Raw genomic sequence first — 27,574 nt, 5'->3', positions numbered from 1 at the left:
AGCTCATGGGACCATCGGAGTCAGATGGTTGGGACACTGTCTGGGAAAGATAGGGAACGTGCTGGATGAAGAATGTGGAAGGTCCATGAAGGTCCAGGAGCATAATAAGAGCATACATACTCCACACAGAAAGGACCGAGGTTCAGACCCAACCTGGAACTACCTTGACTCGGACACACTGTAAATCTGCAACCATAAATAAACTGAAACTACAAAGCCAAGTTCAGCATTGAAATGACAACAAAATCCGCCCTTATTCACTTCTGTCGAATGGAGTTATTCTCCGAACATGACATCTTCGCTGAGACTTTGTCTTAGCTTCAGCTTCAGCTTTAGAGGACCATTGTGATTGTGATTGATCGTGACTTCAGTGCCAGTCACTTTGTTGGGAGAGCAACTTTAGGGTCTAATTTTAATTGTGATTTGGAAAGTCTGTCGGTCTTTATTTCTATAAAGTTCAAAGTAGTGACGTCAACTCTCACTCACTCACTCTCTCTCTCTCTCCATATATATATATAGATATAGATATATATCACCTCTGTCCTTGTGTCAACTCCGGTCTATCTATATCTTTTCGTGACTGTCTTTCCAGTACTTACTGCCCCTGTGACTCGAGACCAAGAGGTTCAATAAAGGAGCCTGATTAAATAATGGTTGAGAGCTTGGAAAAACGTTTCTTTTAGTTGTAGAAGAAAGTAAGCCTGATGAGCACTTTCTCAAATAGATATTTGTGTCAAAACCAGAACGGCACGTGGACTTGAAGGTTCAGTGAGGTTGTTCATGAAATGTGCTTTAATAATTTCCACCACTAAAATAAGATGAAGAATAGCTAATTATTTAACCAGGGTTTTTACAGCAAATTGCATGACAAGAAAATACAAAAAACACACTTCAATGTTTCACAATGAAGCCTTTATATATAGGTTTGGGGCAGGAATGACGATAGATGTGATTGAACATTTTGTTGACACTTTGAATCACACACAAGGCGGTGAGCCTTGGTTAAGCACAATCTATAGAAGCTACGTAACTGTCCGCTTCTGCCTGATCGTGAACACCAGGGACTCACTTTTAAAATCAACGGAGTCTGTACGCTTCTCTTTGATTCACGTGTAATGAGACCTGACGCGATCCCGTTAGTTTCATTAGATGTTATAACGCTCATTAACTTAAAGTGACGTAACAGAGTCTTGGCACGTTGAAATCCACCCTTTCTGCGACAGAAAAGAAACACCCCAAAAAAAGACATCCCTCCCTTCCATGACGCCGACATCCAATCGTCTTCTCCTCCTCACATTGAGAGGAGAAACTGCATATAAAGCAGACCCCTATGCCCCAACTTTGCAGTACCTTGCACGTGCCAGGAACATGAAAAAGCATCTTTGAACTCTTTTCACAAACTTTGGCTCACGAGACACTCTAAACTATGGCTGCTCCAGGTTATTTTGCAGCGGCATGCAAGAAGACTCTGCAAGGAAGCGGGCGGACGTTGGTCACGATCCGAGCTTTGCACAAGTCCGCCAGCAGCGGGACTTTGGAGATCCCCGCGGCCAGAGAAGAGACCGTGGCCGAGAGGGTCATCGCCCCGGCGCCGATCGGATACCAGAGCCGGCTTAAGACACTTAAAGAGATGCCTGGCCCCAGCACATTAGCGAACCTCTACGAGTTCTTCTGGAAAGACGGATTTGGCAGAATTCATGAAATCCAGGTATTTATTTATTTTGTTATATAGGAGACGTTTTTTTTTCCATTTTGTAACGCGCGCATTGGGCGACGGATAATGTTGCTTACACATGAATTCAAATTTTCACGTTCTTTAAATTAAAATATTTAAAATGTTAGTCTTCTAAAATTCACGTTCACCGTTATCTAATGTTTTTGTGAAACGAACTTTCTGACTTCAACTCCGTGCTTTAGTGCTTTCAAAAGTTTCAAAACTAAGTCAAAGTCATCTTCCCTCTTCTCTTGGAATTGAATACTCCAATGAGAAAATATTGTATGTGCCATAAACATTGTAAAATAGAATCATAAATTGATATTTTTGTATGTTAACAACATGTATTGAAATAATGAGGGTATATCTAATCTAATCTAATGTATCTTCTTTGTCAGTTTCGCAATGCTTATGAACCTCTAGTGCGAATAAATAAACGCAAATGTTGCCATTTTCTTTCATAGATGGAGCACAGAAAGAAGTACGGGAAAATTTTCAAATCCCGCTTTGGGCCCCAGCTGGTAGTATCCGTGGCTGATAAGGACCTGGTGGCTCAGGTACTCAGGGCTGAGGGTGTGGCGCCACAGAGGGCCAACATGGAGTCCTGGAAAGAGTACCGAGATCTTCGTGGCCGATCAACAGGCCTTATTTCCGCGTAAGTCTGTTTAATGTAATACTGTGCGGTCGGATCAGTCACGTTGATTCTGCTAATATTGTTTGTTCTGGTGAGACGCTAAATCTGGTGTGTTTGATGCAGGGAGGGAGAGGACTGGTTGAAAATGCGGAGTGTCCTGAGACAACTCATCATGCGTCCAAAGGATGTAGCCGTCTTCTCTGACGATGTGAACGAGGTGGTTGATGACCTCATTAAAAGAGTCACTATTCTACGCACCCAGGGGGGCGACGGCTGCACAGTCCTCAACATCAACGATCTCTTCTTCAAGTACGCCATGGAAGGTTTGTCGCATTCAGATTTGCATTCCATTCTTTTTGTCAGGAGAGAAAATCCATTTGACTCCATATGCTTCTCCGTCTGAAGGTGTGGCAACCATTTTGTATGAGTCCCGTCTGGGATGTTTGGAGAATGAGATTCCCCCTGAAACTCAAAACTACATCAGCGCTCTGCACCTCATGTTCAGCTCCTTCAAAACAACCATGTATGCTGGCGCGATTCCAAAGTGGCTCCGACCCGTAATCCCCAAACCTTGGGAGGAGTTCTGCCAGTCCTGGGATGGCCTCTTTAAATTCAGTAAGTGTAGAACGATGCTTGTTTCAGTACCTGCTTTACTTCGTGAATACAAGTTCAAAACTGTCTGTTGTATTTCTGTTGAAAATAAGTAAAATGAAAAGGAAAAAAAAGAAAATGTTGTACCCAGTTTTCAGACGTAGACTGTGGTACTTAACCTACGTCATCATAGACACAGGAAACACTTAGACTTAAATTCAGAAGCTTACGACTTTTACGAGTTGACTTTTATTACTTTTTTATGTTTTTTTTTTAATTCATGGTATTAGAAGACTCAAATGGAAAATGGAAATTTGTAGGAAAAACACCCTGAGCGCAAATTAGCACCTTAATGACCACAAGGTGTGAACTAGCCGTCTTAATGTCTTTACCATCATCATGTCAGGAGCTTTTAAGTACTGGCTTAATACACAAGACTGCGACAGGAAACAGGAATGTTAATTGGCTTGTCTCACAGGTCATTTGGAGAATGTGAGGACGGTTCTTCTTCTTCATGTTAATCCCACCACACAGATCTAGCAGTGCTGTCTGTGGGTGTTGTGGAGTAAAGGCCCGTTTATAAAGGCCCGTTTATGCTCAACGCCATGTATGGATTCCATGCTCTGCGTCCGTCACCAGAAACCGTGGGGGGCAGTGTTGCTGTTACTGCCCAATATGTAGCTCTAATGAGACAGGAAGAAGACAGGACAATGGCGGATATTCTCCCTCCTCCAGTTGCGATATATTTAACGTCCCATTTGACCACCACCTCCTACAACGCTGCCTCCGTTTCCTCTTTTGTGCACGAGGTACATGATCAATACCTTTTCCACAGTCACCATGTTTGCTTTGAAGTTTGTCCTTGTCATAAACTTTTGATATATTATATATCAATTATATATATATTGGTCAACAGCAATACCAACGTCACAAATGCATGGCAGTATGTGATCAGTGACGGACACAGACGGGTACAATTCTGAAACTAAAGGGAGCATAAATGGGTCTAAAGTCTAAAGAGTGAGTGGTGATCGTCTTCTGTCGCTGGTCAATCTGCACATATTCACAGCATCAGGACAAGGAAGATTCATTTATATTTCATTCTGTCTTGCCCTTCATCGTGCCAAGGAAGGAGAACATTTCACTTTTATTATTATATTTTATATTTGGTCTTTCAGCTCTTTTAGCTCTATAATGGTGACAGTGCTTTGGGTTTGATCTATGAGTTGGAGCCTTGATTACTATAAGGGAACCTCCTAAAGGTATTAATAAAGTAGTCTGTGTCTGACAGCAATGACCTCCAAACTGAACAACCTGCCACATGATCATCACCAAAGTTTTTTATATGTGTCTAGAGGTGTCTAGAATTTTAAAAATAAAAAAGCTATTATATACTTCTGATTACCGTTTAGTTTATTTGTTGCATTTCGGTTGCGTTTTTGGCGTTTTTATCTTTGCTTCTCTGTATTTCAAGGCCGTTTCACTACAACGTGCTGCTCAACATGGCCATCACTGTCCCTCCAGACTGAATAGCAATATGAGCCTGTGCTACAGCTTTGTTCCATGTCGTAAATACATATATGTCTGTCTATGAAGCAAACAGCAGCAACAGTGATTTTTAAAAATATGTTTATTACAGTCAGCACAGATCAACACCAGCGGTGGGTTGTTTTTTTTCATATGGCTGCTGGATTCTCAGAGTATAGTGAATTAATTGATAAAACTATATCACCAAAGAGGAATGTTAATTCACTTATAAGTCTCCTTCTCTGCACCGTGGGATTGCTGTTTGAGGGGTCCCCCCTGTTACATAACATGTTCTTTTCTTTATTTCAACTCCTCACTCCAGGCTGAGTCGCTTTTTAATGAATGTCTTTCTCTTTGCAGGCACTATTCACATTGATAAGCGGCTCAACGAAATCAAGGCTGCGATGGCACAGGGGGAAACTGTGAAAGGGGGACTGCTCACGCACATGCTCGTGACCAGAGAGATGAGCTTGGAGGAAATCTACGCCAATGCCACCGAGATGTTACTGGCTGGTGTTGACACAGTGCGTTTGTTTACATTTCTTTCAGTTATCTTTTCCTCATATTACTTGCAATACACTGGCATTTCTTGGGGTTTAGAATAGTTGCCTTATAGCATGATATTTATTATTTTTCTACACACATGTCCTTGCTTGTTAATGATATTTGATATTTTATGGTAGTGCACATCAGTGGGCTGATAATTGTTTAAATGAAGTTGGCTTTTGATCTAATAGAGTGAACAGTGAAACACTGCCCCACTGTTTGGCGTTTTAAAAAAAGAAGTCCAAAGAGAGCAGGGATTCGCTTCAGTGGATGTGCGACTTATCTGTCTTGAGTTTCAGGCTTTGTGTTACTGCTGCCACTTCCACACCTTTGTAGCTGTGCCAGCATAAGGTCATGGCAGTAAATTGGACGGTTACGCAGTATCCCACTGACAAACTCATTCATATTAGGTTCCGTGTCATTTGTCTGACTGTCAGGCAGACACCCAGGAGGCCCTTTTGTCTTTTGGCTTCTCATCTGTTATGGGTTTAGGTGTTTCTGGCTGGTGATTGGATGACACTTGAAGAACCTCTGAAAAGTGCTCCAGCAGTGCAGCATTCTTAAGTGTCACATGAATACAGCTCATTCGAGTTATTAAATATACCTGGCTTTGGGAAGCTTAAGCATCGATGCATCTCTGTATTTACGCATTAGGAAAAAATCAGGAGAGAACTTAATCCAGTGCTGGATTAGAGCAAGTTTAGGATACATCAAGGTGTTATATACATTACTGACATAATTCTCAAACAAAGGTTTTGTACACTATTGAAGCTAATTCCGCCAGTTTACTTGGACTAATGGAAAGCTACAAGTGCATAGTGTTTTTGATGATTCGGCAGCTTCAGGATAAAAGGGTGTTCGTTTCACTTGAACTTGTTACAACGGCCATGTCCTGGCGGGGGGTTGGCTCGACAGACTCTGCACACACAAGAGCTGTCACACCACGTTAGCTGCTGCCAGAGTCATACCTTCGACTGACCAGAGGTGAGAAGAGAGAGGGAGGAAAGCCTCTGGGAACGGTCATTCATTTTAGTTCACATTATGGTACCGACTTTTGCTGCCAAAACTGAAGATCTTATTAACTTGATCGACTGAATCTCGAGTGAGGTGAATTGGGCGGCCGTGTCTTTCCTGAAGAGCCAGGATAAGCACAGAGAGAGGTTCCCAATGGAAACACAAGCTACTGTAATTCCGATGTTCAGGTGTCAGAACCTTGTCCCAGGCCGAGAGTGCTCACAGTGTAGTGTACATATATTATGCCCATCTTTTTCTTGGTTAAGTGGGAATAGGCTCTACCGCTTTCATAACAAGTTTTCATACGTGATTTTGATTTCTTTTTTCATTCGACTTCTCCCCATCTTTGTCTGAAGTGTTGCCAAAATCTGGCCCCACTGTTGCTGCTTTCAAATCTTATTAGTCAGAATGGGCTGAACCGAGAGAAAGGTGAAGTTAAATGATCACCGTTCAGTATTGGACAGATTTTAGTGTTTCATTTGACATCCAAATGCAATTGGTGAAAATGTGGTTTGTAAAATATTTTTCTTTATCATGGAATCCCAGAATAACCTTTCATCGACTGCTACTTCAGCTACTGCAATGCCATATTCATAATCTAGCATAAGTAGTTATAGGGATAACTTAACTGAAGGGTGTTTGGTAATAATAATGATGTGTGGGAGACAAACAGAGTGAAGCCCCCAAAGGTTTCCAAATTCAGAAGGGTTAAGGTGGTTGGTGTCAGATTGTTTTTCTTATCTCTATCCTTCTTGTAGGATCCTTTTGACCTTTGTACACAGCTTTTCCTCACGTGTAAAGGTGAGACTAATCTCAGTTTCATCAGGATGGCTCAGTTGAAATCCCAGAAAATAGTGTTAGAACTGAGAGGGAAAAGTACTGTTGATATTGTGCCGCTCAGCATGTGGAATTAGCCCACTCACCCTGAAGATTCTCTGAGTTTCCGCTTACGCAACATGAAAGAAACGGTCATGCTTGAGCTGCAGTCACAGATGTTGCAAAACATTTGGAAGCAGGAAATCTGTTGGGATACGTACACGTGCAAAGATGCCCGATGATGACATTGTTGCTTTTACATTTCCAGACTTCCTTCACGCTTTCATGGTCCTGCTATTTGCTGGCACGACATCCTGAAAAACAATGGCAGATCCATCGCGAGGTGATGAGAGTCTTAGGTCCCAACAAAGTCCCGACTGCGGATGATATTCAACATCTTCCTCTCATAAAAGGCCTCGTGAAAGAGGTTTTGAGGTGAGAGGCTCTGTCCTTTCCTAGTTTTCTTTCTTTCAGTACAGTTTCAGTGTTGTTGAATAAGATTATAATGTCTGTATGCCTTCATGGGAGCAGGCTGTTTCCAGTTCTCCCAGGCAATGGAAGGATCACCCAGGATGATTTGGTGTTGGGTGGATACCTCATCCCTAAAGGGGTAAGCAAGATGAAGTGAATATAATACTTGTGGACTTGTCATGGGAGAGAAAAGCATTACTGTAAACGCTGGCTAAAGTTTTATAGTCGAGCCAGGGGTAATCTGATCCCACATCATTCTTACAAAAGCACCACTGCGTGCACAATGGCTCAGCTGTTTCCATTACTGGGTTTTCTTGTCTGTTTTTTTAGACACAATTGGCTCTGTGCCACTTCTCCACCTCCATGGATGAGGAGAATTTTCCTGATGCTACAGAATTCCAACCAGAGCGTTGGGTACGGAAGGATGCCACTGATCGGGTGGATAGCTTTGGCTCCATTCCCTTTGGCTATGGAATCAGGAGCTGCATTGGCAAGAGGATAGCTGAGCTAGAAATGCATCTTGGGCTTACACGGGTAAGAACAAAAACAATATATATATATATATATATATATATATATATATATATATATATGCAGGAGGAGGTCTGAGCTCCGCCGCAAGTGTCAACCGGGACGCGCTATATATATCTCAGCAAAGTTAAAATAAAATCGTGTATTAACCAATGTGTTTTGATTCCCTTGCAGCTTATTCAGAAGTTCCATATCAGCATCAGCCCTCTCAGTCCTGCTGTGACAGCAAAAACACATGGCCTTCTTTGCCCAGGTGGTCCCATGAACCTGCAATTCCTTGACAGAAAAGAGGAGCTGTGAAGACACATTATAAATGACTGTGTTTTTAAGATAAACAAATCATTTCTTTCACTTTTTTAGATATCATTTTTAACCAATGAAATGTATGTACATAGTCTCTTAATGTGTTTTAGATGTGAGGATTTACATATATTATTGGAGAAGAAGAAATGTGTTTATACAAAATGTGTATGAAACAGAAGCGTGTGAATGAAGAGGCAGCAGTGAGGTAATTGTCTGAGAGAGATATCGTGGATGTTACAACAGTCTGTTGCATTGGGAAAATACGAGTAGTTGAACTGTGCCCTTGCTCAAGGTTTGTGTGAAGAAGGAGGTAAAGATTTTGTGTGTGTGTGTTTGTATAGCTATCCTTGTGGGGTCTAATTCTTGGAAACACACCTACTTATGGTGATATTTTGCATTGTGGGGATATTTTTGCTGGTCCCCACATGTCCAAGTGAGGACAGGAAGAGTCCTGGTTAAGGTTAGCCATTTGTTTTGAATGGTTAAGTAAAGGGTGAGAGGCAGTGGAAAGGGTTGTGACAATAACCCACAAGGATAAAAATACAAATGTGTGTGTGTGTGTGTGTATGTATCTTGAGATATGATTTTATATGTGATTTTACAGAATAAATGCCTCACTAGAATTCTCAGTTGAGGAGTGCTTTGTGACACACAGAACAATATCAATAATAACAAAATACACACATTCAAACATTGTGGTTTAAAGTCGGCTCAGACACCAAGACCAACACAACGCCTCTGCTTTTGCATGTTGTCCATTCTCATGTGGCCAGGTGATCCAACACAACCTCAGCTGCTTCTATTCTGATTCCAACAATGTCAAACCTGGAACTCTGGTCACTTCTCCCATGTTAGTGGAAAGCACAAACTCAGTTTAAAGTACAAGGCTGAGCCACCATCTCATCATTGACTATCTGATACCAAGATGGAATACACCCTAAACTAAACACACTAACTAAACACCCCACTGTTTCCTTCTGGAAATGTGTTAAACTCAACAGTAAATGCGACTGTTACTCATCAATATCAATATAAAGATAAAACAGCAGCAAGCCCTGCTCAGCAATGTACTTCTGTAACAATAAATCAGAGAACAACAAAGCACTTTCTAGTTGTGCAAATAGAAGGAGACTGTGGAGGTACATTCTGCTAGTGTAAAAATATCTTACGGCACAATAAACTCAAGCAACTATGTAGCTAGTGCGCCTCGTGGCTGTTACCAGAATGAGAGGCATGATATGATATGCCTGCTTGATGAATGGTGAAGGAGTCACATCTGGTTCTGTAATGTGAAGACACCGCTGAGCTGAGCTCTCAATTTATAACAAGAAGACATTGTAAACTTGTCACTCTAATCAAGCGGAGCTGAACAATGTGGTTTATGGTGAGGCCTTAAAATCCAATTCTTAAACAATATATGTGTAAAAGAGTCATGATCATGTAAGGTTCTTTCTTACACATTCATTAATACAATGAGCACAAGGTCAGCACTGTACTACAGCACTTCGACCTTCAAATACAATGAAAATGGATTACATAACACACACACACACTAACCGTAGCGCTGATGAGACTTCTCAATCTCGCGATAGTTACCCATCACAGGCGGAAGTAAATACTCTTTATGATGTGCTAGCGAGTGGGGCTACGGGCTAAAGTGTCGTCTATGACGTGGGACTTTCATTTTTTTTAACACATTAAGTCAAATTGGTCTTTGAAGACTACTTTGTGTTTGCACTGGAAGTCTAGCACGAATTTAACCCCTCCGAAGTATTGCTTTTGAGTGTCGAAGCACTTCAGGGTCCCGGAAAGACGTATGCTAACTTTGCTAACCTAGTCGCTGTTTCGGCGGCTTTCTTCTGCGTCTGTGTGCGACTTGAAGTCAACCAAAGTGGCTTGGTTCTCTTTTCATTGTTAGCCTGGACCCGAAAAGTTCGTCTGGATCTAAAATGATCATTGAGAACTTGGAAGCCCTTAAAACATGGCTGTCCGAAACACTGGAGCCCATGTAAGTACAGCTAGCCGATAGCAAGTTCTGCTAAGTATCGCGTCTTAAAACAGAGCTCTATGGCTATCAAACAAATAAGCCCGCGGTTGTCTTTTTAAAGACTACGTGCATTTGCTCTAGTCATAATTGCGTTTCATCGTTTCGTGTTGTGCAACACATGGCAATGAATGAAGCGTGAATGCAGGAAACATGCGCAAGCGTTCACCTGCGTTTATCAGAAACGTGTCACGCTTTCAAAGTTTAAAAGTGTCTGTCTTGTTTGATCAACGTTCGGCATTAGAGATGCTCTAAATGTGTACTGGTGCTGTAGCAAGCACTATCCATTTGTGATCCCGCTCGTTAGTCTCGCCAAATCTAAATTTGGACCACACGTGGACTTCATCCATAGTACAATCAACAAAGTGAACTTTACAGATAAAGAGACTGTATTCCAAATGTTACGTAATCATTCTTTTGTTTTGCATGTGATATGACATTAGACTGCGCGATCTAAATCAATAAGCAAAATAAAGGTCAAATGACAAAATGTCCGTAAGTTTTGTTTTGTTTTATTGTTTACCTTACCATTAGGCGTTATTATCAAACATGTCCGTTTGGGATTTGCTCTGTAAGCCAGCCCTTTTAAATAGATGTAAAAATACTACTGCCTTTATTCTTTTATTCTCAATTTCATCATTTTCTTGTCAAGTTAATATTTAATACAATATCTTAACTACTCTGAATAATGTCTGGGAATTACACTGAATTTGTCTTCATAACTGTCTTTCCATTTTCTACCTTGGGGTTTTGGGGAAGAATTGTGCTTACTATAATTCATATTCCAATCATTTTTCAGAATCTGCATCTAGTTTGTACATATGTGCATATGCATATGAGTTATAAAACAGTGTGGTTTCATTGTAATTCACTTGTATGCATTTTATTTTTATATTTACATTTGTTTGTGGTATTCTCAGCTGTGATGCCGACCCATCTGCTCTGGCCAAGTATGTTGTTGCGTTGGTGAAGAAAGACAAAAGTGAAAAAGAGCTGAAGGAACTATGCATTGAGCAGTTGGATGTGTTTCTACAGAAAGGTACAGTGATTTGATCTGATCTTCTTTTCCCAAATATTCCTTTGCATGCTAAATTTCTCTGTTGTGTCCTTCCAGAAACGACGGAATTTGTCGACAAGCTTTTTGTAGCTATTGACAACAAAAGTTACCTCCCTAAGTCTGAGCAGCCCCTAGTGGAAGATAAGATAGAAAAGAAGGAGCTGAAAAAAGATGAGGTGATTTTCATTCCATTGGATGTGTTTTTGTGTTGCTCCAGATCTTATTCGACATGCTTTTTTATTTATTTTACCAGACTGTCTCCGAAGAGGATCGTGAAAAGACCTTTTCTCGACGGGTAAACTACAGTCCCCCACAGTCGAGTTCACGATACAACAGAGATAGCAGGTTTGTGCTGTTTGTGATTTATTTATTTTTACTTATTGACATATTTTAATCTTCATTCTTTACATCTTGTAGGAGGGGGGATGATCGAAAAAGGAATGATCGCTCTAGGAAACGTGATTATGATCGGAACCCGCCCAGAAGAGACTCATACCGTGATCGCTACAACCGGCGGAGAGGCCGCAGCTACAGTCGGAGCAGGAGCCGTAGTTGGAGCAAAGAGCGTCCTCGTGATCGGGACAGAGAAAGAGAGAGGGACCGGATTCGGGACAGAGATCGTGACAGAGATAGAAGCAAGAGTCGATCACACTCAAGATCCAGAAGTAGAAGCAGAGGTAAGCTCGTGCGACATGTGCTTACATTTTAAGTTCAGTTGTTAATTAACTCCTAGTTAGTGTGTGGTATTAGAGGGACGTGTATGGTGAAAAAAGTTAGGAAGGCCAGGTCATTTGGACACATCGCGAGGAGAGACAGTGGACATGTTGGATGAAGTATGTTAGAAATGGAGCTGGCGTGTTTCAGAAGAGGAAGACTGTCATTTGAATTCATCGATGTGGTGAGGACATGAAAAGACTAGGGAGGCTACACAAGGTAGGTTACGGCAGAGCTGACTTGTGGCAGCAACTCCTGATGGGAAGCGAAGAAGTGTGTGTTGAGTTGCTTTAAATGCTCCCTGAGGAAGTTGAGACATTATTTTTATGGCTCATTTCATCAACATTCCTTCATCGTAATATGGTTATGTGGAACATAGTTATTTGTCATTTAAAAGCAACAAGATTTGTTTTCCCAATACAAAAATGCCACTAAAATCCCAACTACGTTTGTAAGAAATTCAGAAAATAAAATGAAACACAAAGTGACTGCAATGATCCTGTCTGTTTTCAGAGCGAGACTCAACAAAGTTAAAATACGATCACGACAGAACAGACAGGCCAGAGGCTGCTGATGGTTACATCTCTGCTGCTCTGGATTCAACTGCAACCACCTCGCACTTCCCAGTGCCAACATTGAGCAGCACCATCACTGTCATCGCTCCAACTCACCATCTCCGCAACAACACCATTGAAAGTTGGTCTGAATTTTGTCCTGATCGTCCCAGTGATCATGGTCCTTTTGCTAGAGGACCCCCTCCTCCTCAACCCAGGAAAAGATGCCGTGATTATGATGGTATGGGATGTCTTTATTGTACATATTCAGATGTCTCTGTGGGTAATCTGTCTAATTGTTTTTTTCTTGCCAGAGCAATTAACGTGTCTTACCACTCTGCTTTCAGAGAAAGGTTTTTGTATGCGCGGCGACTTGTGCCCTTTTGATCATGGAAGTGACCCAGTTGTAGTGGAGGATGTGGGCTTGCCAACTATGCTGCCTTTCCAACCACCACCAATTCCTGGTGTTGATCCCCCACCACCGCCAGGTCTCCCACCCACAACGCAACTGTTGAATCCTCCGCCTGTAAACTTGAGACCACCAGTGCCCCCACCAGGCACACTTCCACCGAGTCTTCCACCTGTTGCAGGTGGATATTCATGACACACTGTTGTTCGCGACATTGTGGTTCATTACTCTGTTTTCACATTTTAACAATTCAAATAAATAGGGATGCACTGAAAATTGGCGGAATTTTTTTTTTTTTTTTTACCACCGGTGAAATTACTAGAAGACAGGATCTGCAAAGCATTTCAGTGTGCGCATAAGTTTAGGCTGTATATAGTTCTGTTTGTGAGCTCCCTCTGTCAGTCGTGTTTATGTTGTATGTTATGGAAAAAATTTTGATTCATAATTTGAAACATAAGTACGACCTCATGTGATTGCAATGTGTTGATTTTATAGCCATAAATGCAGTGGTACTAATAAGTGACTTAATAGTTCTTTCAATGTTGTTTGTGCCTCATTTTTTGGTTGTTGGTTTCAGCCAAGAATTTTCATTTCAGTGCATCCCTACAAATTAATCACAGGTTTTTGCATGAGAGACTGGTTGCGAGACTGAATTGATAAACTCATAACCTTTGTACAAAGATAATTTCCGTTTAGTGATTGCATAACTTAACGTTCACTTTGCCCGCCTTCTGAAGGTCCCCCTCCTCCTCTGCCTTCACTTCAACCATCTGGCATGGATGCGCCGCCAAACTCCATCACAAGCTCAGTTCCTACCATAGTCACGTCTGGCATGCGCGCATCAATTCCTCAGGCGCCACCACCTCTCTTTACTTCTGGTACAGTTTATATTCAGTGTTATTTTTAAATAGTTTGGGGAATTATTAACAACTACGAATCTCCTTTTTAGACTCATATGAGACAGATGTCTACAATCCTGAAGCCCCCAGTCTTTCCAATACTTCCAGACCAATGTACCGCCACCGGGGCAACCCTGAGAGGCCCAACCTGATTGGCCTGACAATGGGAGATGTGGACCAGTCACACAGAGGTAAGAATTTTTATCTGTTTATACTCACCAAAGTATTTTGTTGTGCAGTCATTGGTGGTTGTCTAGACTGACACTACGGCTCTCCCTCTAGAAAAGATTCCTAATAACAGTTCCAGAATTGTTATGGAATCTGATCCACGGAAAAGGCCGGCTGGTGGACATGATGGAATTTACCCCCCAAAAAAACCCTGGTTTGAAAGGTGAGGCCCATAACATGAAGGTGAAATTGATGATCGCTTCATCATTTCACTTTTCTGTTCCCTCAGGTCCAGCTTCAACAAACCAAACCACCATGGCTTCCCAAATAGGGGTCAGTATGCTTCTCCTAGAACAAAGCTGCTGGTTCTGCAAATTCCTCCAGAGCTCAACAATATCAGCAAACTCAATGAACATTTCAGCAAATTTGGAACTATTGTCAACCTGCAGGTCAGTCTCTGAATGATATCACGATGTTTGAGTTTACCGGTTGATTTGATAAAATGTAATTGTATATAAATCACAGCTCATGCCTTAATATTAACTTTTCCAAACCGGAGTAAAAGTCTGTTCACAAATTAAAAGTAGTTGTCTTTTAAAAGTGCTGGTGAATGTAAATATATTTGTTTTATAAATATCGGCGTATTTCTAGGTGGCCTACCAGAACAACCCAGAAGGGGCTCTCATTCAGTTTGCATCACCATTTGAGGCCAAACGAGCATTTCAGAGCACTGAAGCAGTTCTTGATAACCGCTTTATCAAGGTGCATTGGTTTCGTGAGAATGGAGCTGAAGGACCAATTATGGGTCAATCACATCCACATCAGCAAACGCAACCGAAAACGGTAAGACATCTGTTTTTCTTTTTCTTTTCTTTTTTTCTAAGTTTTGGTTGGTCGAGTTTTCATCCTTTGTATTAAGATTGAGTAACAGTTTCTGTTGTTCCCAACATTATCGTAAGAGGTAGTAAAGACGGGTTAAAATTTTGTCAAGCTTTACAGTCTGTTTCAAACAAATCTGTTTCCCTAGTTCATGTAGTCACCGAAGGTTGCAATGTTTAATTTATCATTTTTAATGTCATCAAATCTCTGTCACAGAATAGCCTTGCATCAAAAAATAGAAATTATAAACGTTTATATTTACGAAGTAATATTTTAATTAAAAATGCATTTGTTTTAAGTGGGAGGAGGGGCAATGACCGTTGCACCGTGTCTATGAAGGTAGAAGTTATTCTGTTTTACTGTGAAGGAGCAGCCAGCACATTACATGATTTCTCCACCACACAGTTTGCCTCCAGCTTCACACCGTGTGAAGCCCACCAGGAGCATATGGAGCATGCGAGTGTGGGGGACTTTTGAACATGGTTGTGTTATAATTGTGCTTTTAACTCTTAAAAGATGAGTAGAATAGTTACTGTGACAAGTGATTTTATTAGCTCTACCATGCGTCTGTCCTGATGACATTGCAAACGCTGTTGGATTTCGATCAACTGATTTATGACCCGGTCCAACTCTACTTTGAGAGAAACAACATAATTATTAACTAACGTAAATCAAGAGATTCTGGTGGATTTTAATAATATGTGCTCAATAGTGGCATGACTACTTTCACAGACTCTATGTTGGTTTTATTTGATTGATCCGTGCATCTCACCAGGAAAGTTCAGTAGATTAGATTTAACACAAGCCTTTCACTAGTTCAGTGTTTCACATAGTTATTAGCTAAATGTGTGTCAGGCACTTTATGTGTTATTCATAGTCGATCGCTGTGAAGTCAATGAAGTAGTTCCCTCAACAACCCACAGACTGCAGCTGCTGGCACTCTTGGAATGAGTCAGTGAGAGATAGGGAATCACTATATGGTGAGCAAACTGCAGATTACTGTAGATGTAAATACTGTAAATATATATGGATGACATGATCTCTGACTTTATCCGCTCCGTCTCCACTTTTGGTGGAAATTCGGGGTAACATAACTGACTCAGTAAGACGCTGCAGTTTTTCTACGCATAAACTTGAAACCACGTGACCATTGAGACACTGATTTGTGGAGCGATTGGATCCTGTCAAGATATTCTCTCCCTTCCTCAGTTAATGTTTTTGTCCTCAACTTTGTTGGGACAACATGAAGTTTATCCCATCCGAAAGGTGTTTGTTGGTGTTTCAGACTGCATGTAGCAAAATCATGATATTGACTTCAGATGGTACTACCTGGCAGCAGCATGAAACACAAACTTAATCGACTTACCCTTCATAGTAGAGGTTTTCAGGAAGGCAAATACATGTCCCTCTCCCTCAAAGTCAGAAACACACTTCCCTCACGAAAGTATCGCATATAACTGCAGTTACTCCATAAAGTCAGCGCAGTGGTGATGACTATTACACAACGCTGTGTGTTACTGTGATAATCTGAGTGGCTTCCATTAACTTGCCTTGTACTGTTTACATAATGAATGAAAGTAGTCAAACAAATTATGTAAAATGTGCTTTGTGTTAGCTTTTAAAGCTAAGTTGCTGCGTGAACACCATTCTATCACAGTCATTTTGCAAATTCTGTACTCTGAAAACATGGTAAACAGAGATTCTTGATGTATGTTTTTGTTAGAAATGGAAATGTTCTTTTCAAGTGCGTAATTGATAAGTGCTTCTGGTCGCCAGTGTACATAGGTTTTTTTGACACAAAAGGTTTTTTCACTTAAGAGCTGCATTTTAATCAAATGATTTATTTACTCTAACAAGCAAAAGCCAAACTGCATCTTGCAAACTTTTGAAAATGACACCTGCCATTTCCCTCTGCTTTAAGCAGGACTCATCAACGGTACTAAGGCAATCTATCAAGGACCGCCTCGGACCTATGGTCATTTCAAACCCTGAGCCTTCCCCAGAATCTACTATGCTGCATAAGGTATCTTTGCGAATGAATTTCAAGCGTTTTTTATTAAAAAATATGATTAAAACGACAAATGTTTGACTGATATTACCCCCAAAGGTGCCAGTGAAGGACAGCTTTGGAGTATCTACCAAATCAGTCTCTTCTGTGGAGAAAGTATGTTTATTTTCTGTTAAATGAGGTTCTTTGCAAGATCTATGAAAACATGGTCATTTGCTTTCTCCCCTCAATGTTTCAGGGTTTTCCCACTACAACAGGCCTCACCAGGACAATATACACCCCTGCAGCCCCGCAGATATCCCCAGAGGATGCTCTGAAGAAGAAACAGGTGAACAGTTATTGTCTTTGTGTTTACTTTGACTCCCTTTTGTTAAGAAGAAATGTTTCAATTTCTAATGTATTTCACAGGAAGCCTTGCGATTACAGCAAGACGTTAGAAAAAAGAAGCAGGAAATTCTGGAGAAACACATTGAAACACAAAAGGTGGCATGAAGTGCAATTCAAATTGACCTTTAATTTATCCATTCTTTTGTATGAAGTTTACTATAGATTTGTATGAAGCTATTTCTATCTTTTTTTCTTAGCTCCTGATCTCCAAACTTGAGAAGAACAAATCAATAAAACCAGAAGAGAAGGCCAAAATCATGGAAACATTGGATATGTTAACTAAGGGCATCACCAAACTGCAGGACGAGATTAAAAGCTTCTCTGGCAGCAACAACATGCTCAGGCCTTCCAAAAGCCGAGCTGAGGTGAGTCGACTCACACTAACTGCTCAGACAGAGATCTTGGGGGCTTTTCACACTGCCCTCACCTCAGATATGAAAGGATGACTGACCTCCGCCACGGCTGTAACAGACTGGCATTTCACAGGCAAAACTAAACATGTTGTGTGTTGTCATTTCTATTTTACAAGGAAATAGCGGAAACAAGCCGCGTAATGCGGAACGTCTTGATTTATCCAGGCTGCTCTCACAACACATTGACAAAGTGAGAGAGATTACTGATGATTGAGAAGATCATTTAAGTAGAGATCCAGACTTCAGAAATAATCAATGAATAGTCTAGTGACCTTCAGTAACTTGGGGAAAATCAGCGTCTGTCCTCATGCAGACACTGCTGTGATGTGGCTGCAGCCCGAAAACGGTTCACACACGGCGGGAGTCCCGGACCGCTGCGCTGCGCTCCTGTTCCCGAACGCAATTTTCCTGCAGCTCCCAGCTGCACACCTCAGCGTTCTGGGAGTTCGAGAAATTGTTTTTGAACACTGTTGTCTGCACAGACAGCGATTAGACCATTTACTGCCCGGCATCTATCATGTATGTGTGAGGTCGAGCTGTACACACAGTTGCCATCTAGCGCCAAGTCCCCCGAGGCGAGAAGCTCATGACCCGCTGACAGTTTCCTGAGACAAAGTGCAGGTCTCCAGCCGGGATCAAGTCCAAAGCAAAAACCCGACTCGCTTGTTCACATCTCGGACTTCTGAGCAAAAAGAACTTTGTCTCGAGACAGAACCCGCAGTGTGAAAGCGCCCTTAGTTCTGACTGGGAAGGTTCTCAGCTGACTGTGATGCAGCCGGTATGAATATTCGCTCTTTCAATCAATCACAGGCTCAGCGAGAACTGCTTGATGCTGAACTGGACCTTTTCAAAAAAGCCCAAGCTGGGGAAGACACTGCTTTGTTGAAGATGAAGTTCACTCAGCTACAAATTGAGGTAACATTACATCCGATTTCCACTGTCAGAGTTGGCTCAGTTGCTGGTCTCATCTCACGCTTCTGCATTTGCCATTTTCAAACTACAGGCAGCTAAAAGGGGAATATTGGCCCCCGGAAGAGGACGGGGGCTTGCTACCCGTGCACATGCTCGTGGTCGTGGGTCTTCCTGGTCAAGAGGAAGGGGCGGGGCCAGGGGTCGTGCAAGAAGTGTTCCCATGCATGCAGTCATTGACCACAGACCCCGAGCACTCAAGATTTCTGGCTTCACAGAAGCTGAACAAGTGAATTTGCTACCCCACTTTGCAGTAAGTCGACATTCAACTGCTCTGTTCCAAATTCATTGCCATGGTTTCAGAATGTTTTTGTCTTAAATATGAAGACGGGGAGACTTCTGCATGAACCCCACTTGAGCTAAAACTACGACTGCTGTTGACATTACTAGTAAGACCCATGTGGCTCTTCCTCTTGTCTTTTAGTCAGGGAAACGTTAAGCTTTCCCATTGAAGCCCAAGATGACTCCAGATGTCTAACTCTTATCAGTCATCGACACACTAAGTAGATTCTTAACTGAAATCAGACCTGAGGATCACTAACAGCAATAGGTGGCACTGAAGCACCATAATTAGCGTTGCTAATGACCTGTAACATCAAAATTATTGATGGGTTTTTTCCTTGTGTCAGCAGTGGTTTATATTGTTTTTTCTCCCACCAATGCTCATTGAATGGAAATTCAAGCGTTTTGCATGTCTAGTCACCATCTTGGAAAAGGGGGCGGGTCACATGTCAGTGACTGGTAGGGCTCACACCACAGCAGGTGTGGAAAAATGTACTCATGCTAAAGTTCAGTTGGATCATGGATTAACTATCTATTGCACACACCGTGTCATTTGTCTTCTTTTAGGACATATTTCTGCACTTGATGATCAAATACCACTGCATTTAATTCTGCATGGCAAGGCCACCGACAGATTTTGATCCCCTGTGCAGTGACTTCTGACGTCACTGAAATTGACACCATGCAACTAAGTAGATACTTCTATACTAAATACTAAGTGTTGAACACCGCCCGTTGCTGGTTCAGTGGATTAAAACTGGAATTGGCTCTCGTACCATGACCGTGACCATAAGTACGCCATTACGTCATATGTGTCCTATAATGAAGGACACAACGAACAATACTGAAATATTTTGTCCCGAAATGCTGATGGAATTTGTTTTTTAATCGCTATTCAAAAGTTGCCCATTTATTGCTCTGTTGAACGACAGAAACCACTTTTTGGTTGTTAGTCAACATTATTATTGATGTGTTGACGGAATGGTGACGTTGTTTGTTTTAAAATTTGAAGCGATTTGGGGAGATCGAGGATTGCCACATTGATGAGAAGAAACTGGCTGCCATTGTTACCTACAGGACCCGAGCAGAAGCAGAACAGGTGAGATGGCGTTATTACCCCAGATCGATTGACTTCTTCCCTCATACTGCCACATTCTTTTGATGTTTCTTTTATTGAAAACAAAGATAAGAATCTTGAGTGACAAGTGGTAGAGTCAAAGGTTTTCATTGAGCGTAAATAGGATAGATAAGATCAGAAAGAAGTACATCATAGAGACACCTCAGGTCGAAATGTTTTGGTGACAAAGATGGTTTGGACACATTGAGTGGTGAGACGTAGAATGTGTTGGACAAAGAATGTTCAAAATGAAACTACTAGAGAAAGGAGAGTAAGACTACCATTTGAGTTTATGGATATGACGGAGAGCATGGATGAGATGGCGAGAATAATATAGGGGATTTGTGTCATTTTGTGTGATTTCTGTTGGATTTTTTTTGCAACTTCCAAATAGTGTGGCATTCCCCCTTTTTTTTCTTTTTTTTAAAACATTGAATTGTGCAATTTACTCTGGCACACAAGCACCTGGAGATTGACAATGCCGCATAGAAGAAGATGCCACTCAGATCCCAGTATGAGTCAGTGAGGAACCATTGCTCTGTGGTGCCTGGTCATGAAAACAATTTGACTTCCGTTGAGTTTCATGAACTACTACTGTCAGATGACCTATTGCTGTGTTGTCTATTTTGTTGTACGTGGGGAGGTGAATTATCACTTGCTGATTTGGTCGTCTTTTTTTCCAATGACAGGCGGCTCTTCATGGGGTGAAACTGAACAGCCATTGTCTGTCTCTGTCCTGGCACAAACCCGCCTCAGTCCACAGCGCCGCTGATCCCGATGAGCCTGATGCAGAGGATGAAGAGGTGGATTATGTTCTCTGGGTTGATGATGAATCAACTAATTTTTCTAGGATTGTTGAGCAAACGCTCACAGCTTTTACTTTTTTAAACTGCTTAACTTTCGTAAACAATTGGAAGTGCGACTGTGATATTACATTTAGAAAATATCCTTGTATTCGTCTTTTATTTACATTCGATATAAGGGGTCACAGTGGCACATGAGCAGTGTTTGACAGTTATTCTCACCAAAAGCTATTTGACTGGTTCAGTTGCTTATATTCAATCACATATGCTTTTATCAAGCTGCACTCCCGACACCAGACACAAGAGGGAAGTGTTGCGTTTTGTGTTGCGTGGTCGTTTTCATCCTGGTGTTGTTCCTGTGTCCAGTTCCAGGAGGAGACTCTGATTGATGATGCACTACTGCAGGACGATGACGAGGAAGAGGATAACGAACCTCGTCCTTGGCGCAGATGAAGAACACTTCTAAAAGAGGAGACACCACCTCAAAATTTGTACAATTTTGAGCACATTTCACCCACAACTAGATTTTTGAAGATGAACTAGTTTGGTTATTTTTAACTTGTGTACCAGATGGACTAATGCTTTTTTAAATGTTCTTAACATTATATATTTTTTCTTCCTTTGTGGCGCGTCAGGGAGGGGAGGAGCAGCGTGGACGTGTAGCTGCTGGGTCATCTGTGAATCTAAAAATCCAAACCTGTGTTGCAGTTGTACCTGTCAGACTGTAGCGTTTGCCCAACAGATGTAGTTGAACTGGTGTGCTGTAAATATTTGATGTCTTAATTTCAATACTTTGTACGAATGCTGTTTTTTTTCCTGTCATTGGCTTTACTTTGGAATTGTACAAAAATAAAGAATTGGAATGGTCGCTCTAAAACTGCCCTCAAAGGAAAAAAAAAACAATCGGCAGTTAAAAAAAATCCATAAGGAGCAAAGACCATTTCAAAACAAACAAAAAAACTTCATCTAAAGAGCAAAGTTCTTTAAAATTCACATCACATGGTTGCAAAACTGGGTTGGGTGAGGTCACTGGTGGTAAGTGTGCACACTCACGCGCTCGTACTGTTACCGTGTGTCCCAACATGATGAGATTCACTATTTTATGTTTTGTTTTTTTGCAGTTCCTGGTCATGGCTGGCTTCCTGGAGTGAGGGCAACGTTTCCTTCATTTTATGTTGATTAATCTTGACACGATTGTTGCGACTTAACAGTATGTGAACTTTGGCTGTAAATAAATGCCAGATCAGCTCTACTGCTGTGTGTCATTGAGGGTGTATCTTCATACAGTTGATGTCTGCCTCTGCATGACATCAAAACTGATGCAGATGTCTCACTATTTAACCAGATGTTTTCTATGCTGTTGCTACTTTAACAGAAATGTAGAGAAATACAACGCTTCATTCTGTATTCAGCAGCCATTCCCCTCAAATCCTCCTCATCATTGGCCCCTTAATGTCCGTTCTCCGTGCAACCATAAATATTTGATGCGGTCATGAGCCTCCATAAGCAAATTTTGGTCCCTAGCAAGTTGAGTCAAAGCATTATTAATTTTGTTTGTATACCGTGACAACCCTTTAAACTACAGAGGGCCTGTGGAAACAAAGCTGAGGAGTTTGATAGCAAAGAGGTGGCTACTAAATCATCATCCCAGTGATGAATCTTTTACTTTATATGAATGATGCCAGTGTTATTGGTCAAGATGGGTCGAAGAGGGGAACCGAGTCCGAGTACAGAGACATTAGTCCAGCTCACTTTTAATGGAATCTGTCATTTTATTTTTTCAAAATTGATGCTCAGGAACTGTGTCTTCACTTTCTGTCCCACTAGGTGGCGTTGTCTTCTCTAAAATCTCTGGCTCCAGATGACAAACGAAACCTCACATCAAACCAAGAGCCTCGAAAGAGAGTCCTTCAGACACTGACTGTTGAGCCTTTTTCGACTGTATGAGAATGACATTTGGACTCAAAGTAAGTGAATGAAACTAGGATGTTAAACCGATTGAGGGAGGAGGAATCTCATTTATACAGATGATCTTGTATCTTAACAGTGAACATGAAAGTGGAGTTGATTTACACAAGTTTTTCTTTCTTCTCTTCAGTGTAAGTCAGTAATGTCCGTTTATCCCAGCAGACAATGGTCTGTCAGCGTCCTCTCTCAACTCCATTTCCTGTTAGATTGACTGTGTTATTTCACTTGTAATGGCATTAGCCTTCACGCTAACATGATCATGCTACAGTTCATTAAAGGAGAGCTCTGTCCCGGCCGGACTGGTCACTGCTGGTATCATACTCTGCAACGACCCCCGCTTCCCTCCTTTCTCCTGCCCAATTGATCGCTGCAGTGATTTGCAACACGTAATCCGATGCACAGTGACAGCTTGTAACTGAGGTTAAAGATGGCAATTTAATTATGTGTCAGAGGTCACATTACACGCTGACCCCTTGACCTCAATCGCTCAGGTCAGTGACAAACACTGAGATTTTGTGAAATTCATGAATATTGAAAACTAGACAGAGGTGTTTGATCATTCTTTTCTTCATGTTTTCTTCCAAATATTTGGAGGATGCGTGGACGTTATTGTGTTTACTCTTAATGTCGACCCATTAAGGCACACATTTCGGGTGACTCCCAGCCCAGCAGCACTGTGCCCATCTCCAGGACAAAAAGATGGCAGGAATGTCAGCAAGGGTTTCGGTTGGCACTCCTGAAAGAAAAACAGACTAGATAAATTCCAAATAACGTTTGTAGAGCAAAGCAAGAACAAAAACTTCTGCAGCATCATGTGGCATTAAAAGCTGACACGTTTTAATACTAATCTAATACTACTTATGATGATGAGTGATGGGAATGACAGTGTGACAAGTAACGTCATGAACACTTATACAAATTACATTGTCCTCTGAGAGTGCGCCGTTCCTGACAGCAAATGTGGGACAGTTCCTCACGAGGCACATTAGAAGCTCCTCTAGTCACCTAGAACAGCAGCAGGGGGGAGGGACGAGACACTGTAGGGTTGACAATGATTGGCTAAGGTGGAGTGAAAATGCATAGTGAGCCAATCGGGCACCTTGAGCTCACGCGCGCTGTAGCTGCAAAACAGGCACAGGTGAGCAGCCTGGCGGTGAGATGGAGAAGCTATCGTGTTGTTACTTCATCTTACTTGACCTCAAAGGAAAAAAAAATCTCCCGTTTGTGCGTGTTGTGAGTAACTTATTTATTGAAGTATCTCACTGCACACACTTCTTCAAGATGTGCTGGCAAGCTGAGTTGAGTATAGCGAAAAAGCATATGATCAGTATGAATGTTAACGTTGAATTTGAAAAATACTTCATTTTGTTTAACTGTTCAGACTTTAGTTACTGAGAAGTACTTGAGTTTTAGAAACACTTGTATTATAAAACAGTTAAGAGTGCAGCACGTGTACCAGTTTTAATGCGTTGCGGTGTGATGAATATTTGGTTTTAAAAGTTAATGTACCTGTACATAAAAACCTACTCCATGCAACTAGCCTGTCAAAAATAAATAAATAAATAAAAACTCAGAATACAAGTCTGACACATATATGTAACCAGTTTCAAGTTTGTTTAAACTTTCTTGCTCACTTTTAGGAGAAGTAATACAGGCACCTGTAGCTACTGTATTTATTTTTCAGAAGTAATGTTCCCACCACTGATACTAGTAATAATGACAATCATAATAATAATCGTAATAGTTGTTGCCGCCAGTTACTTCTTGTTCCAACAACCGTGTCTTTTTTGCAAAATTACTTCCTGAAAAAAACAAGTAATGGAAAGTTATTTCCCTCTATTGTTTGTCTATTAAGCTTTGACAAGACTATTTCAAAATTTCCATTCTGTAAATTCGAAGCATCTTGTGACCTGACCTAGGGACTCAAGCCGAACCATGCTGTCACAGATTCAAACTGTACAAGTGACAAGTTTCATCAGAGGATGAATATTCCTCTTCAGAATTTTAGCCAGTCAAATTCGCTCTCATGCTCTGTGCTATGTAGCACAGCCTCCCTCATCTCCTCAACCGTGGACTGCGTTTGCTCCACAACTGCGATGTAACGCCTGTAAATATTGGTCAGACTGAAGTTACGGATGCCACTAGCTACTTGTGTAAAGCAGCAACTACATCAGGCTCCATATTTGCTTGGGTTGCTTCAATGACAAATCATCAGTGGGTTAAGTCCTTCGTGGCCCAAAGAGCAAGCAGAAAATCTCACAGAAAGCTCTGGTTGTATCATTTCTAAGTACAATAATAAGCTGATTTTGTCTTTATAGCTCATCTAGTCATAATTGCAGTCAATAAAAAAAGAGTAGTCTGTATTTTATAAAAAATAAAAGAACCTGTGTGCTAATTTAGTCTTTTTTTTTTCTCGAAATGAAATTGTGGACAATTGTGCGAAGCCTGTTGTGCCAGCGAGGCCTCTGGTCTGAGCTCCTGGGAATACTTGTGTAGTGGACCACATATGCAAATGATGGGCAATTGTAGATATACAAATATGTGCCCACGGTCGACTCGGCCTAATGGCCTCCCACCCTCCTTCCCTCCCCACGGCTGGTTCAATGGCTCATTTAGATTTGGGCTTGCTTTATTATGTGAATAAGTCACGCCTGGCTTGTTATGACCCTCCAGGTTCCTGTTTCTGCTGCGTAGCTGAGATGTGTGGCGCTCAATTAGGCTGCCTGGCTGGCAGAGTTAACCCTTCGCACGAGATGAGCTCTCACCATGGAGGTTCAGCATGGAGCCGGGTCGAACCCGGGATCAAAAGATCAATCCTAATACAAGGCCGGCGATCTGACCTCTCAGGTGTAATAAAGGCGCCATCCTTCACCCGGGGGAGCAATTGGGAGCCTCCCCGCCCACAAACAAACCTGCTATCTTTAAATTAGCTGACTCGCCTGCCCTGCAGGTAATTGCATTAGTTTATCAATGTTCAACACAATTTATTGCTTCCTCGGCCCCCGGTATCCTGGTGCTAATGTCCACCGTGAGCAAACAGAAGAGAAGGGGCGTCCATGTGCAAATGATCACCACGGAGGGAATCTGGGTACCTACTTCAACACCACCACTTATTGATGGTGAGAAGTTGAACAAAGGAGGCGGCCACCTCTGCTCAGACGCCGAAAACATTCTCCGCCTTTCGAATGAAAGTTTGAACGTCTTTACTGTGTTCGACGTTGAATTAGCAACGGGTCAAGACCACATCGTGTTTGTGTGAATTGATGCATCACAAGGAGAGATTTTGAGCGATAAAAAGGAGTAAAAGATCAAGGGAGGCGAAGAAGAGAGTGGAACAGGTGGTGACGAATGTGGGGAGCTGCTAGAGTTTGAATGTTAGAAATAGGGTGTGCAACAAATCCACTACTTTTATTGGTACCAACCCAATTGCAATTCATGTGAGATCAGCTGGTACTGTGTTTCAGAACCTAGACTCATCCTTCTAACTGTGACACAGAGGAACAGTAGGGAATTTTCCATGCTGTACCTGAACCCACCGTTGCGCGCACCAGACACCGGTAGCCGTTGCTTTTCCATTCCGTAGTTTAGCATTTAGCATTAGCATAGCATTTAGCATTTTTTTGCAAACATATCCGCTGCATGGGCATTTGGATCCAGGATTTTTTTGTACTTGATACAGTAGTACCTCAAATTTCGAACGTCTCTGACTTCGAACAAATATTTCAAGATTTAATGCTTCGGATTTCGAACGAAAATCCAGAACTTGAATGCCCCCGAAAAAAGCCGTAAAAAACATAAAGTGCTTGGACCGATCCGCTGACCCACGACGCGCTTTGTTATTGTGTATAACGCAGCCTCTGTATGTAGACGTGTCCCGTTAGCTACATTTACTGACTGTTTTCTCTTCATATTGAGGTGTAAAACCTTTCCTGTCTCCACACTGGACCGTGCTAGAGTGTCACAGGGGAGGTGCTCACTCTCCACACCTCTGAGGCTGGAGTGCACACTCCAGGGTTTGATGTCCTGTTGTGGGCTGGAGCTGGGACAGGGATGAGGTGAGTCTGGGACAGAGCGTGACTTGGTTTATGACTCTGTCACAGCCAAACTGCACAGAAGCTCACATTCAGAGCTGGACACGCACCGGGCACCTCTTCACTTCTGGAGAGACGTCACTCACTCGGCAACCCCTCCCACATGCAGCAGCCACACACATAGAGGAACAGTGCACCTGCAGCAGACACTCTACATTCACTCCTACAAAAGCCTATTTTAAGGCTTGGAACGCATTAGTTCTTTTTCCATTAATTGTAATGGGAAAAATCGATTCGAACAAATCGCTTCTCGAACAGCCGTCTGGAACGGATTGTGGTCGAGAACCGGGTACCACTTTACTTTGTCATTGGGAGATTGTGTTGTACTTAAGTTGCTTGGGAAAGGTTTGCTTTTCTCGTTAGAAATGGGGGATACGCAATAAAAGAGAAGGGAGAGAAGTGAGATTCATGGATGTGGTAAATGAGGACATGATGAGGGGGAATAAGACTGGAGGAGCATGGCTTGCTGTGGCCTTTTTGATCAGTGGAACCCAGCTCATTGTCCGGTTTTGTCTTTCATTTCCAATACAAAACAGAGCATTTTGGGTGAGCTGGCCATTTTGTAAACTTGTTACAACTAAGTGAAATTTTAGTTTGAAGCAACTTAATTGCTGTGGAATGCAAATGCTCACTTAGAGCCAACTATTATCTTCTTCTACACAAAG

The 27,574-nt window shown here is 41.8% G+C and overlaps 2 protein-coding genes across 3 annotated transcripts; both read left to right on the top strand.

Moving 5' to 3' along the window:
- The first annotated feature begins 1,371 nt into the window (after window positions 1–1,371).
- LOC128759142 (cytochrome P450 27C1) lies at window positions 1,372–8,703 on the top strand. Its single transcript, XM_053865877.1, has 9 exons — window positions 1,372–1,708; window positions 2,179–2,369; window positions 2,472–2,671; window positions 2,754–2,963; window positions 4,827–4,990; window positions 7,111–7,277; window positions 7,374–7,452; window positions 7,644–7,847; window positions 8,019–8,703. Exons 1-9 carry the CDS (start codon window positions 1,427–1,429, stop codon window positions 8,142–8,144), a joined length of 1,623 nt encoding a protein of 540 aa, XP_053721852.1. The 5' UTR covers window positions 1,372–1,426; the 3' UTR covers window positions 8,145–8,703.
- Window positions 8,704–9,763: 1,060 nt separating this feature from the next.
- rbm26 (RNA binding motif protein 26) lies at window positions 9,764–22,100 on the top strand. 2 transcript variants are annotated; one of them, XM_053866490.1, is made up of 22 exons: window positions 9,764–10,155; window positions 11,112–11,230; window positions 11,306–11,424; window positions 11,502–11,593; window positions 11,666–11,925; window positions 12,476–12,757; window positions 12,864–13,106; window positions 13,663–13,803; window positions 13,875–14,015; window positions 14,107–14,215; window positions 14,282–14,441; window positions 14,644–14,835; window positions 16,796–16,894; window positions 16,979–17,035; window positions 17,118–17,207; window positions 17,288–17,362; window positions 17,464–17,631; window positions 18,490–18,594; window positions 18,683–18,901; window positions 19,943–20,029; window positions 20,737–20,850; window positions 21,217–22,096. In XM_053866490.1, exons 1-22 carry the CDS (start codon window positions 10,097–10,099, stop codon window positions 21,301–21,303), a joined length of 3,018 nt encoding a protein of 1,005 aa, XP_053722465.1. In that variant the 5' UTR covers window positions 9,764–10,096; the 3' UTR covers window positions 21,304–22,096. The 2 variants fall into 2 exon arrangements, with proteins under 2 accessions (XP_053722465.1, XP_053722466.1); XM_053866491.1 differs by having other exon boundaries at window positions 10,097–10,155; window positions 16,793–16,894; window positions 21,217–22,100.
- The last annotated feature ends 5,474 nt before the right edge of the window (window positions 22,101–27,574 follow it).

Source organism: Synchiropus splendidus, chromosome 5, assembly GCF_027744825.2.
Source record: "Synchiropus splendidus isolate RoL2022-P1 chromosome 5, RoL_Sspl_1.0, whole genome shotgun sequence".
Lineage (NCBI taxonomy): Eukaryota > Metazoa > Chordata > Actinopteri > Syngnathiformes > Callionymidae > Synchiropus > Synchiropus splendidus.
This window is presented reverse-complemented; position numbering and strand designations above follow the sequence as displayed.

Bases quoted from the DNA above. Each gene is read 5' to 3' on its own strand.
- rbm26 (XM_053866491.1), top strand. From the start codon at position 10,097: ATGATCATTGAGAACTTGGAAGCCCTTAAAACATGGCTGTCCGAAACA. The intron at 14,016-14,106 runs GTAAGAATTTTT...CTCTCCCTCTAG, and splicing joins TGTGGACCAGTCACACAGAG to AAAAGATTCCTAATAACAGT. The intron at 18,595-18,682 runs GTAACATTACAT...TTCAAACTACAG, and splicing joins TCACTCAGCTACAAATTGAG to GCAGCTAAAAGGGGAATATT.
- LOC128759142 (XM_053865877.1), top strand. From the start codon at position 1,427: ATGGCTGCTCCAGGTTATTTTGCAGCGGCATGCAAGAAGACTCTGCAA. The intron at 1,709-2,178 runs GTATTTATTTAT...TTTCTTTCATAG, and splicing joins GCAGAATTCATGAAATCCAG to ATGGAGCACAGAAAGAAGTA. The intron at 7,848-8,018 runs GTAAGAACAAAA...ATTCCCTTGCAG, and splicing joins TGCATCTTGGGCTTACACGG to CTTATTCAGAAGTTCCATAT.